This window comes from Entelurus aequoreus, linkage group LG03 (genome assembly GCF_033978785.1).
Source record: "Entelurus aequoreus isolate RoL-2023_Sb linkage group LG03, RoL_Eaeq_v1.1, whole genome shotgun sequence".
NCBI classification, from domain to species: domain Eukaryota; kingdom Metazoa; phylum Chordata; class Actinopteri; order Syngnathiformes; family Syngnathidae; genus Entelurus; species Entelurus aequoreus.
The window spans coordinates 91,963,912-91,977,469 of record NC_084733.1 but is presented as its reverse complement, the minus strand read 5'-3'; the positions used below and the strand labels follow the sequence as shown (position 1 = coordinate 91,977,469).

Below are 13,558 nucleotides of genomic sequence, written 5' to 3'. Positions count from 1 at the left end.
TTTTAATTGTTTTACTTTTGTAGCTGTATGTAGAAAATAGATGGATGGATGTAGGAAAGGCCTACTCTGTGCAATATGCACTAGTTGTTGCTCATTTTTTTTGTTTTACTTCTATAGCTGTATGTAGAAATGGCATACTCTGTGCAATATGCATTAGTTGTTGCTCATTTTTGTGGTTTTTCATTGTTTTACTTTTGTAGCTGTATGTAGAAAAGGCCTACTCTGTGCAATATGCATTAGTTGTTGCTCTTTTTTTGTTTTACTTTTATAGCTGCATGTAGAAAAGGCCTACTGTGTGCAATATGCATTAGTTGTTGCTCTTATTTTATTGTTTTACTTTTGTAGCTGTATGTAGAAATTGCCTACTGTGTGCAATATGCTCACTTTTTTTTGGTTTTTCATTGTTTTACTTTTGTAGCTGTATGTAGAAAATAGATGGATGGATGTAGGAAAGGCCTACTCTGTGCAATATGCACTAGTTGTTGCTCATTTTTTTTGTTTTACTTCTATAGCTGTATGTAGAAATGGCATACTCTGTGCAATATGCATTAGTTGTTGCTCATTTTTGTGGTTTTTCATTGTTTTACTTTTGTAGCTGTATGTAGAAAATACATGGACGGATGTAGAAAAGGCCTACTCTGTGCAATATGCATTAGTTGTTGCTCTTTTTTTGTTTTACTTTTATAGCTGCATGTAGAAATGGCCTACTGTGTGCAATATGCATTAGTTGTTGCTCTTATTTTATTGTTTTACTTTTGTAGCTGTATGTAGAAATTGCCTACTGTGTGCAATATGCTCACTTTTTTTTGGTTTTTCATTGTTTTACTTTTGTAGCTGTATGTAGAAAATAGATGGGTGGATGTAGAAAAGGCTTACTCTGTGCAATATGCACTAGTTGTTGCTCTTTTTGTTTGACTTCTATAGCTGTATGTAGAAATGGCATACTCTGTGCAATATGCATTAGTTGTTGCTCTTTTTTTTTTTGGTTTTTCATTGTTTTACTTTTGTAGCTGTATGTAGAAACGGCGCCGCTGAGGTGGCAGCTGGTTGTTTCAGCTCTTGTATGTTCCCCTCTTTGTTTCCATGTGTTTTTGTATCTGCACTTGTGGGCCTAAATATCCCCCCACTAGCCTTTTAACGCCCCCTGCTGGGCATCCCCGTGCATTGCAGCGAGAGCATGACGTCACTTTTCATCTCCATACTGTGGGCAGTCCAGCAGGAGGAGGAGGAGGAGGAGGAAGAGGAGGAGGGAGAGGCTTCTTTTTCCCTCCCCTTCCCTCGCACTTTGAATGACATGCTTGCATCATGACCGTGGAGGATGTTGTCCACGTTCCCGCGAGCTGCTGAGTGGGCGGCGCCACATTTCTGCAGTGCTTTCTGTTGGCGAGGAGGAGGAGGAGGAGGAGGATGAAGATGTGCAAGATGGCAGCAGAGTTGTGCAAGATGAAGATGAGCAAGATGGCAGCAGACTTGTGCAAGATGAAGGATGACGTGTTGCGGTGCAATTTGTGAATGAGAGACCCGGCCCGGCCTGCACGGTGATGACGACCACCGGGGGGCGGACGACGCTCGGTGCTGTGGCATGCCGCGCGGCGCTTGATGGAATGCGAGCCGAGTGACGCCGACACGCCGAGCATGGCCGAGGAGGAGGAGGAGCTGGAGGCGCCGCCGCCGAGCGTGGACATCGACCCGGACTTCGAGCCCCAGAAGCGGCCGCGCTCCTGCACTTGGCCGCTGCCCCGTCCGGACTGTGGCGCGGGGAAAGCGGGGGCGAATGACGTCATCCCGGAGGAAGAGGACGACGAGGAGGAGGGAGGCGGCGCGGGGAGTGGCGAGACCCCGCGGGGGGGCGGCTGTGGCGGCGGCTGTGGCGGCGGCGGCGAGCTCGCCCCGCGGCCGCCGGAGCTCCGGGGCGACGAGGCCGGGGAGGGCTCGCCTTCCTCGGCTCAGCTCGCACCGGCGGCGGCTCCGCAGCAGGCGCGGAAGTGTTCGGCCCGCAGGAACGCGTGGGGGAATTACTCGTACGCCGACCTGATCACGCAGGCCATCGAGTCTTCCCCCGACAGCAGACTGACGCTGTCCCAGATCTACGACTGGATGGTCCGCTCCGTGCCCTACTTCAAGGACAAGGGCGACAGCAACAGCTCGGCCGGGTGGAAGGTGAGAGAAAATACACGCACGTCGTCTTTTGTCGCGCCTTAGTGGGTCAAGGGAAGGAAATATACACGACATTTTTAACTAGATGAGGTGTGAATGCTGAAGTTGAAGTGAAATGCTGACAGAATGTAGAATGAATGGAAGAATAGTTGGAATGTTGGAATTTCCAGGAAAACTGGAATTTGGTCTGGAACTTGGGAAAGTGTTAGTTTGAATGTCCAGGATGAGTGGAATGTGTTGATGTTGGAATGCTTTGAATCGGTTGAAAAATGTGGGAATTGTGCAACTTAGAAAAATGTCCCATTCCGTTCAATGGGAACTTCCTGGAAATTTGGGAATTTCGGGGAAAGTGTGATTTTTTTTTGGAAAATGATTAGGAGCATGAATGTCCTGAATGAGCTGCATTGGTTGGTGTTGGAATTGTTTAAATCGGGCAAGAATTGTTGAAGTAGTAAATGGTATTAGGGAATTTCGGGAAAATCGGGAATTTTTTTCAACTTGGAGAAAGGGTAGTTTGAATGTCCAGAATGTTGGAATTTGTTAAAATTGGAATGGGTTGAAGAATGTGGGAATTGTGGAACTTTGAAGAATGTTCCATTCATTTCAATGGGAATTTCGGGAAAAGCGGGAATTTAGAAAATGGTTAAAAAAATAAATACAAAAAATTGAATGAGTTGAAAAGGTTGGTGTTGGAATTTTTTAAAATCGGTCAAGAAATGTTTAAGTAATATGTTGAATTGAGAAATGGTATTACAGATTTCCTGGAATTTTGGGAAAACTGGGAATAGTTGTCCTAACTAAGAGGAATGTTTTGACGGTGGAACGGTTGAAGTGGGTTGAAAATGTGGAAGGAGTAGTCAACATAAAAAAGGGTGGAAAAAAAGGGAATTTCTGGAAATTTGGGGAAAAGCAGGGATTTTTTGAAAAAGAGTAGGAGCATGAATGTCCTGAATGAGCTGAATTGGTTGGTGTTGGAATTGTTTAAATCGGGCAAGAATTGTTGAAGTAGTAAATGGGATTAGGGAATTTCGGGAAAATTGGGAATTTTTTTAAACTTGGAAAAAGGGTAGTTTGAATGTCCAGAATGGTGGAATGTGTTGAAGGTGGAATGGGTTGAAGAATGTGGGAATTGTGGAACTTTGAAGAATGTTCCATTCATTTCAATGGGAATTTCGGGAAAAGCGGGAATTTTTTTGAAAATGGTAAAAAAAAAAAAACTTGAATGAGTTGAAAAGGTTGGTGTTGGAATTTTTTAAAAATCGGTCGAGAAATGTTGAAGTAGTAACAATTTAATTGAGAAACGGTATTACGAAATTCCTGGAATTTTGGGAAAACTGGGAATTTTTCCAGTTCAAAAAACAACTTTGTTTTTTGTCCTAATTAAGAGGAATGATTTGACGGTGGAACGCTTGAAGTGGGTTGAAAATGTGGAAGGAGTAGTCAACATAAAAAAGGGAATTCTGGAAATTCCTGGAATTATTTAGAACTTGAAAAAAATTATAGTTTGAAATTCCAGGATGAGTGAAATGTGTTGATGTTGGAATGGTTTTAATAGCTTGAAAAATGTGGGATTTGGGCAACTTGGAAAAATGTCCCATTCATTTCAATGAGAACTTCCTGGAAATGTTGGGAAAATGATTAATAGCATGAATGAGCTGAATTGGTTGGTGTTGGAATTGTTGAAATCAGTCAAGAAATGTTGAATTAGTAACAGTTTTTGATAAAGGAATTTTGGGAAAACCCGGAATTTTTCTAGTTCCTTTACCAAGGATGTAGTATGAATGTAAGAATAGTTTGAATGGTTAGAATTTCCAGGAAACCCGGAATTAGGTTTGGAACTTGGGAAAGTGTTAGTTTGAATGTCCAGGATGAGTGGAATGTGTTGATGTTGGAATGCTTTGAATCGGTTGAAAAAATGTGGGAATTGTGCAACTTGAAAAAAATGTCCCATTCATTTCAATGGGAACTTCCTGGAAATTTGGGGAAAAGTGGGATTTTTTGAAAAAGAGTAGGAGCATGAATGTCCTGAATGAGCTGAATTGTTTGGTGTTAAATTTTTTCTAATCGGTCGAAAAATGTTGAAGTAGTAACAATTTAATTGAGAAACTGTATTACGGAATTCCTGGAATTTTAGGAAAACTGGGAATTTTTCCAGTTCAAAAAACAACTTTGTTTTTTTGTCCTAATTAAGAGGAATGATTTGACGGTGGAACGCTTGAAGTGGGTTGAAAATGTGGAAGGAGTAGTCAACATAAAAAAGGGAATTCTGGAAATTCCTGGAATTATTTAGAACTTGAAAAAAAATTATAGTTTGAAATTCCAGGATGAGTGGAATGTGTTGATGTTGGAATGGTTTTAATAGCTTGAAAAATGTGGGATTTGGGCAACTTGGAAAAATGTCCTATTCATTTCAATGAGAACTTCCTGGAAATTTGGGAAAATGATTAATAGCATGAATGTCCTGAATGAGTTTACTTGGTTGGTGTTGGAATTGTTGAAATCAGTCAAGAAATGTTGAAGTAGTAACAGTTTTTGATAGAGGAATTTCGTGAAAACCCGGAATTTTTCTAGTTCCTTTACCAAGGATGTAGTATGAATGTAAGAAGAGTTTGAATGGTTTGAATTTCCAGAAAAAACGGAATTAGGTTTGGAACTTGGGAAAGTGTTAGTTTGAATGTCCAGGATGAGTGGAATGTGTTGATGTTGGAATGCTTTGAATAGCTTGAAAAATGTGGGAATTGTGCAACTTGGAAAAATGTCCCATTCATTTCAATGGGAACTTCCTGGAAATTTAGGGAAAAACTGTTTTTAAAAAAAAAATGATTAGGAGCATGAATATCCTGAATGAGCTGAATTGGTTGGTGTTGGAATTGTTCAAATCGGTCAAGAAATGTTGAATTAGTAACACTTTTTCATTAAGAAATTCCTGGAATTTCGGGAAAAAAATAAATTTTTCTAGTTCCTTTACCAACTTTGAATGTTGGAATGGTTTGAATGTTGAAGAGTTTGAATTTCCAGGAAAACCAGAATTTGGTTTGGAACTTGGGAAAGTGTTGGTTTGAATGTCCAGGATGAGTGGAATGTGTTGATGTTGGAATGGTTTGAATAGCTTGAAAAATGTCCCATTCATTTCAATGGGAACTTCCTGGAAATGTGTGAATTTGGGGAAAAAATTGATTTTTTTGAAAATGGTAGAAAACTTGAATGAGTTGAAATGGTTGGAATTGTTTAAATTGCTCAAGAAATGTTGAAGTAGTAAATGGTATTAGGGAATTTCAGGAAAATCAGGATTTTTTTTTTGGAAAATGGTAGAAAACTTGAATGGTCTGAATGAGTTGCAATGGTTGGTGTTGGAATTTTTCAAATCGGTCGATAATGTTGAAGTAGGAAATGGTATTACGGAATTCCTGGAATTTTTCCCTGTTCAAAAAACAAGTTCGTTTTTTGTCCTGATTAAGAGGAATGTTTTGACGGTGGAACGGTTGGAAAATGTGGGAGGAGTCGTCGCTAGAAAAAAGGGTGGAAATAGGGCTTTGGAAAACCATGAATTCTGGAAAATCCTGGAATTTTTGGGAATTTGGAAAAAGGGTAGTTTGAATTTCCAGAATGGAGAAATTTGTTGAAGGTGGAATGGTTTAAATAGGTTGAAAAATGTGGGAATTGAGCAACTTGGAAAATGTCCCATTCATTTCAATGGGAACTTCCTGGAAATTTGGGAAAATGATTAATAGCATGAATGTCCTGAATGAGCTGAATTGGTTGGTGTTGGAATTGTTGAAATCGGGCAAGAAATGTTGAATTAGTAACAGTTTTTGATAGAGGAATTTTGGGAAAACCAGGAATTTTTCTAGTTCTTTTACCAACTTCCTTTACCAATAATGTAGTATGAATGTAAGAAGAGTTTGAATGTTGAAGAGTTTGAATTTCCAGGAAAACCGGAATTTGGTTTGGAACTTGGGAAAGTGTTAGTTTGAATGTCCAGGATGAGTGGAATGTGTTGATGTTGGAATGCTTTGAATAGCTTGGAAAATGTGGGAATTGTGCAACTTGGAAAAATGTCCCATTCACTTCAGTGGGAACTTCCTGGAAATTTGAGAATTTGGGGAAAAGCAGGAATTTTTGAAAAAGATTAGGAGCATGAATGTCCTGAATGAGCTGAATTGGTCGGTGTTGGAATTGTTTAAATCGGGCAAGGAATGTTGAAGTAGTAAATGGTATAAGGGAATTTCGGGAAAATCTGGAATTTTTTTGAACTTGGAGAAAGGGTAGTTAGAATGTCCAGAATGATGGAATTTGTTAAAAGTGGAATGGTTTGAATGGGTTGAAGAATGTAGGAATTGTGGAAGTTTGAAAAATGGCCAATTCATTTTGAATGGGGAAAATGCAATCAGAACAAAAAAAAGGAATTCTGTGAATTCCTGGAATTTTTTTGTATTCGGAAAAAAGGATGAGCTTCGTCGAAGCGTGTTGTTTTTGTAGCTGTTTCAGCAGATTTGAATTGCTAGGATAGGATCTTTGATCCAAGACACAACTTACATTTAACTAAAATGTTCTTTTCTTTGTGGCCGACAAAAGAAAAGTAGTGAGAATATCTCCATGTTAAGAAACTCGGCTTCGGGCTTTGCCATGACGTCTTGTTAGTAAACACAGACACGCCCCCCCCCCCCCCCCCCCACACACACACACACAGCTGGTCTCTTCCTTGTCGCTCCTTTCGCAGCGCTCCAATAAAACACACTCAGATCTTCTCAGTAAAATAACGCAGTAACGCATCATGTAGTAACGGTAACTGAATATAAAAAATAATGCGTTAGATTACTATTTACCGCCGAAAGTAACAGCGTTACGGTAACGCGTTAGTCCCAACACTGGTGATGCTACATGCTAACATTACATTTTAACGTAATGCTAGGTTGGCAACACTAGCATGACTATGTGCGCTACATGCTAACATTACATTTTAATGTAATGCTAGGTTAGCAACACTAGCCTAGCTATGTGAGCTACATGCTAACATTACATTTTAACGTAATGCTAGGTTAGCAACACTAGCATGGCTATGCGAGCTACATGCTAACATTACATTTTAACATAATGCTAGGTTAGCAACACTAGCATAGCTATGTGAGCTACATACTAACATTACATTTTAACGTAATGCTAGTTTAGCAACACTAGCATGGCTATGTGAGCTACATGCTAACATTACTTTATAACGTAATGCTAGGTTAGCAACACTAGCATAGCTGTGTGAGCTACATGCTGACATTACATTTTAACGTAATGCTAGGTTAGCAACACTAGCATGACTATGTGAGCTACATGCTAACATTACATTTTAACGTAATGCTAGGTTGGCAACACTAGCATGACTATGTGAGCTACATGCTAACAATACATTATTGTAGGTTAGCATTACTAGCATGACTGGTGACATGTAATTATTCCATTGAATTGAAAAAGAGACTTTGAGGCTACGTGACAAACTACAAGGTCCTAGTGACCATCAATCAGCTGACTAGAAGAATGTGGGTCAACATCAGGAGCTGCTGTGGGGGAGGGGAAGGATTTATCCTCTCAGACGGCGTGTGGGCGGTACGGTACATGTCTGCAAAGTGCAGCAGCGGGAATCGAACAGTGACACCTAATCATTTGTAAAAGCTGCATTTGTCATGTCTTCTAGTTTCTTGTTGATAGAAATATGTTACATGTCAATATTTGTAATGAACATGTTGACATGTAACATCCTGCTCTCCTGGTCTATTGAAAAAAATATCAATAATTATCGATATCAACTTGTATCGTGATAGTCCCAGCCTTGTCACCTGATACTACTACTCAGATGAACTTTGATTGTAAAAAAAAAAAAAAGGGACAAATCAGTTTTTCAAAACCTTTAGAAGACATTTTTTTTAAAATATACAGAAATTCAAATATTACATATAATTGTTTATATAATATATTAAATAAGTTATATTTTTATTGAATATGAAATTTCATTTAACACATTTAAATAGGTTTCACATTTTAAAAAAATTTTTTTTCATTCAAACGCATTATTAAATGTTTTTAACACATTTGGAAAAAATATGACATTTAGTTAGAAAATATATTTGTTAAATTAAATGTAAAAAAATATAATTAATATACATCTAATATATAAAATATATATTTTTTTAATGAAATTAAAAAATATATAATATACAAAATAATTAATATATAATTGATGTATAAAGTATATAATATTTTTTTAAACGAAATGTAAAAATATATATAATATATAATTCATTAATTAATAATATATAATTAAAAAAATTTTTTTTAAATGAAATGTAAAAAATATATAATATATAATTAATTAGTAATTTATAATTAATATATAAAAACATTTTTAATGAAATGTAAAAAAATATACAATTAATAATATATAATTAGTATATAAAATATATATATATTTTAAATGTAAAAAAATATATAGTTAATATATAATTAATATATAATATATATATTTTTTAATTTATTAAAAAATATATGTTTTTCCTTTTTAGATTTTTTTTTTTTAATGAAAGGGTGTAGAGATCTGCCTGTGAACGTTCTGAACTGTTGTTTCCGTAACACGGCCAGGCTGTGTGGAAGTAGGAGCGCAGTACTTTCACATAGTGCAGGGGCGGGTCCCGTGTTACATGCTAACAATACATTTAACATCATGCTAAGTTAGCAACACTAGCACGACTATGTGAGCTACATGCTAAGAATACATTTAACATCATGCTAGGTTAGCAACACTAGCACGACTATGTGAGCTACATGCTAACAATACATTTAACATCATGCTAGGTTAGCAACACTAGCACGACTATGTGAGCTACATGCTAACAATACATTTAACATCATGCTAGGTTAGCAACACTAGCACGACTATGTGAGCTACATGCCAAAAATACATTTAACATCATTCTAGGTTAGCAACACTAGCATGACTATGTGAACTGCATGCTAACAATACATTTAACATCATGCTAGGTTAGCAACACTAGCACGACTATGTGAGCTACATGCCAACAATACATTTAACATCATGCTAGGTTAGCAACACTAGCACGACTATGTGAGCTACATGCTAACAATACATTTAACATCATGCTAGGTTAGCAACACTAGCACGACTATGTGAGCTACATGCTAACAATACATTTAACATCATGCTAGGTTAGCAACACTAGCACGACTATGTGAGCTACATGCTAACAATACATTTAACATCATGCTAGGTTAGCAACACTAGCACGACTATGTGAGCTACATGCTAACAATACATTTAACATCATGCTAGGTTAGCAACACTAGCACGACTATGTGAGCTGCATGCTAACAATACATTTAACATCATGCTAGGTTAGCAACACTAGCACGACTATGTGAGCTACATGCTAACAATAAATTTAACATCATGCTAGGTTAGCAACACTAGCACGACTATGTGAGCTGCATGCTAACAATACATTTAACATCATGCTAGGTTAGCAACACTAGCACGACTATGTGAGCTACATGCTAAGAATACATTTAACATCATGCTAGGTCAGCAACACTAACACGACTATGTGAGCTACATGCTAATACATTTAACATCATGCTAGGTTAGCAACACTAGCACGACTATGTGAGCTACATGCTAACAATACATTTAACATCATGCTAGGTTAGCAACACTAGCACGACTATGTGAGCTACATGCTAACAATACATTTAACATCATGCTAGGTTAGCAATACTAGCATGACTATGTGAGCTGCATGCTAACAATACATTTAACATCATGCTAGGTTAGCAACAATTGGGCAATGTAAAAGTAGCAATAGATTTCATGGTAAAACTGTGAAATTTAATGGGTTTTTTACAGCATTTTTCTCTAAATGAACATTTTTACTGTAATAAACTGTGGTGCCGTTTTGGCATTTACAGTAATACACCCAAAAATGTACACTTGTTGATTTGCGGTAAAAACAAAGCTCAGGTGCCAAAATTTTACCGTAAAATTGTAGTTTTTAAAAAAAATTTACAATAAAAAACAAATGTAAATTTAAGAGTAAAATTCTGCCAACTGAGCTGCTTTTTTACCATAAAAACAGAAATACGGTTTTTCCATTTACAGTAATATAAAAATTGAAAATGAAAAAGTAGAAATTACTTTAAAAACTTACCATATATATATTTTTTACATTTTAGTTGAAACAAAATCTACTAATAAAATGCATACAAATGGTGTAATAATAGTATTCACTGATTGATTGATTGACACCTCTGATGTAGATGATCAGGTTTGATAGGTAGACGATCAAACACATTGATTACAAATGAATCATTACATAGTGATCCATATCTCCCACTCCCTCCCCTCTGTTGCAAGTTTTGTTGCTTCTATATAACATGTTTATGTATGCTAAGGCTATGCGTTTTTTTCCCTTGGCCTCAGTCTGGACCCCCTCCCTGGAGTCCAGCCTTTGAATATTTTTTTACTCTCCCCAACATTTACCTGTTTCTCACCTTTTTTTTTTGTAAGGGGCGCCGGAAGTTGGCAGTGATCCTGTTCTGTCTCCCTGTAAGGTTTGATCCTGTTCTGTCTCCCTGTAATGTGTGTCTGATCTTGAATGGGATTGTTCTGATAATCTCCATTTCCCCTCGGGGATTATTAAAGTACTTCTGATTCTAATCGTGTGGCTTAGTTTACCTTCGTTGTCTTCTTTTGGCGTGGTAAGCCAGTTGGCGCCCCTGCTGGTTGCCGGCAAGTACTGCGCTTAGTTGGACAACTTCTGTCCCGACCTTCGGGTTCCTTTTTGCCGTCCTCACTACGTTTTTTTGTCGTCCCCTTCCAGAATTCCATCCGGCACAATCTGTCCCTCCACAGCCGCTTCGTCAAAGTCCAGAACGAAGGCACGGGCAAGAGCTCCTGGTGGATGGTCAACCCGGACGGCGGCAAAGGGGGCAAAGCGCCGCGGCGCCGCGCCGTCTCCATGGACAACAGTAAGTACATCAAGGGCGCCCGGGGCCGCGCCACCAAGAAGAAGGCCTCGCTGCAGGCCGCCCAGGACGGCAGCTCCGAGAGCCTCTCCAAGTGGACGGGGAGTCCCACCTCCCGGAGCAGCGACGAGCTGGACGCCTGGACCGACTTCCGCTCGCGGACCAACTCCAACGCCAGCACGCTGAGCGGCCGCTTGTCGCCCATCCTGGCCAACTTGGAGCTGGACGAGGTCCCCGCCGACAGCTCCCCCCTGTCCCCCATGCTGTACTCCAGCCCCAGCAGCATGTCGCCGTCCACCGTCCCCACCGGCCTCTCCGACCTGGCGGGGACCATGAACCTCAACGACGGCCTGTCCGACAACCTGATGGACGACCTTTTGGACAACATCAGCCTGACGGCGGCGCAGCAGCCTCCTCCTGGCGAGGACGACAAAGGTCAGGGAAGCTCCGTGTTCACCTTCAGCTGCTCGGGAGGCGGACTGGCCAGTCCGGTGGGAAGCTACGGTCCCAATCCTCTCTTCAGCCCGCCGTCCATCACCAGCCTGCGCCAGTCGCCCATGCAGACCATCCAGGAGAACAAGCAGACCACCTTCTCCTGCGCCTCGCTCTTCAGCAACCACCAGACCCTGCAGGACCTCCTCAGCCTGGACCACAGCGACGTCATGCTCACGCAGTCCGACCCGCTCATGTCGCAGGCCAGCGCCGCCATCGCCCTGCAGAACTCCCGCCGCAACGCCCTCCTGCTGCGTAAAGACCAAGGCGGTGCCGGCCAAGCCCAAAACCCGCCCGCTTGGCAAGCCAACAACGGCGAGGCTAAGCACCTGAAGTCTCCCGGGAAGAACCAGGACCGCTTTCCCGCCGACTTGGACCTGGAGGTCTTTAACGGAAGCCTGGAGTGCGACATGGACTCCATCATCCGGAACGAGCTGATGGAGGCCGACTGCTTGGACCTCAGCTTCGACGCCGCCCACAATGCCAACATCAACCCGGGGGGCTTCTCTGGCGCCAAACAGACGTCGGCGCAGAACTGGGTCCAAAGCTGAGAGCTCCGGACACAACATGGACTCAACTAGTGGAAGTTTGTTTATGTCCTCTTATTTTCACATCTGCTTTCTTTGAAGGGAAGGACCTGGTGGACACACTCGTACTCGGGTTTAGATCTTTGAAGGACCTGGTGGACTTTGAAGGCTGCGTTCACACTCGTACTCGGGTTTAGATCTTTGAAGGACCTGGTGGACTTTGAAGGCTGCGTTCACACTCGTTCTCGGGTTTAGATCTTTGAAGGACCTGGTGGACTTTGAAGGCTGCGTTCACACTCGTACTCTGGTTTAGATCTTTGAAGGACCTGGTGGTCTTTGAAGGCTGCGTTCACACTCGTACTCGGGTTTAGATCTTTGAAGGACCTGGTGGACTTTGAAGGCTGCGTTCACACTCGTACTCGGGTTTAGGTCCAACTTTTGACTCACTGCGCACTTTGGTTGGTTGGTTTAGTCTTCGCTCTGGTATTTTTGGCACGGCACCAAAACCTGTGCAGTAAGTACTAAGCAAGTAAGGACTGGACTGGATGGAAGTACCGACCTAATTCTGTTACTCACCTAAAATCCAATATTTTGATACCTTTGCTGCACGTCCGGAACTTGGCGTATTTGTAGCAAACAGCCTGTAACTAATACAATTTGGTAGAAAACGCTCAGAAGTAAGGCTCCACTAGCTCAAAGCTCATTTACATTGGATATGCCATATACATGCTAACAATTAGCATTAGCGATTTTACATGGCGATTTCAACAACCCCAAATTTGTCAATGAATACCGTCTAGTAGTAGCGTAGTAAGTGCAATATTTACAGTATCAACACTTTTGTCGGGTTCAACGTAAGACAAGACGTAATGGCAAAGACTACTTCCTGACTACGGCAACACACTTAGGACAGACTGAAATGAATGCATACTTGCAAATGATACTCAGAGGTGTAGGAAAATAAGATATAACTGGAGAAATTCAGCAGTCGATCCGTCAAAATACAAAAATATGACGGGGACAGGAAATATGATATTATGACAGAAAACCGATTAAGTCCGAATTCCCAGTACCTGAGATCAGTATCCGTACTCGACGATATCAATTTTCTTTACTTTTGTGTGTGTTCATGTGGTGATAAATGTTAATAATAAAATGTTTAACATTGAGCTGATATTGACATTAAGTTATCATATAGTAGAATTTGCATGCTGTACTCGGGAAGTAGTCTTTGCCAGTGGGTTCAATGTGCCAGTGTTGTATTTTTTGTTGAGTCCTAAAAAGTGTTAACACTGTAAGTATTTTACTTATTACGCACCAGCTGTTTGATGGTAACGTGCATCTCCATTTTCATGAACACA

General features: G+C 40.4%; 1 protein-coding gene across 1 annotated transcript; it reads left to right on the top strand.

Annotated features, from left to right (window-relative positions):
- The first annotated feature begins 1,236 nt into the window (after positions 1–1,236).
- LOC133647107 (forkhead box protein O3-like) lies at positions 1,237–13,097 on the top strand. Its single transcript, XM_062043227.1, has 2 exons — positions 1,237–2,160; positions 11,034–13,097. The coding sequence occupies exons 1-2, from the start codon at positions 1,600–1,602 to the stop codon at positions 12,219–12,221; spliced, it is 1,749 nt and encodes a 582-aa protein (XP_061899211.1). The 5' UTR covers positions 1,237–1,599; the 3' UTR covers positions 12,222–13,097.
- Positions 13,098–13,558: the final 461 nt, after the last annotated feature.

What these genes read in the sequence shown, in the direction of transcription:
- LOC133647107 (XM_062043227.1), top strand. Translation starts at nt 1,600, where the DNA reads ATGGAATGCGAGCCGAGTGACGCCGACACGCCGAGCATGGCCGAGGAG. An exon ending in ACAGCTCGGCCGGGTGGAAG is followed by an intron (nt 2,161 to 11,033) that starts GTGAGAGAAAAT and finishes GTCCCCTTCCAG; the next exon opens with AATTCCATCCGGCACAATCT.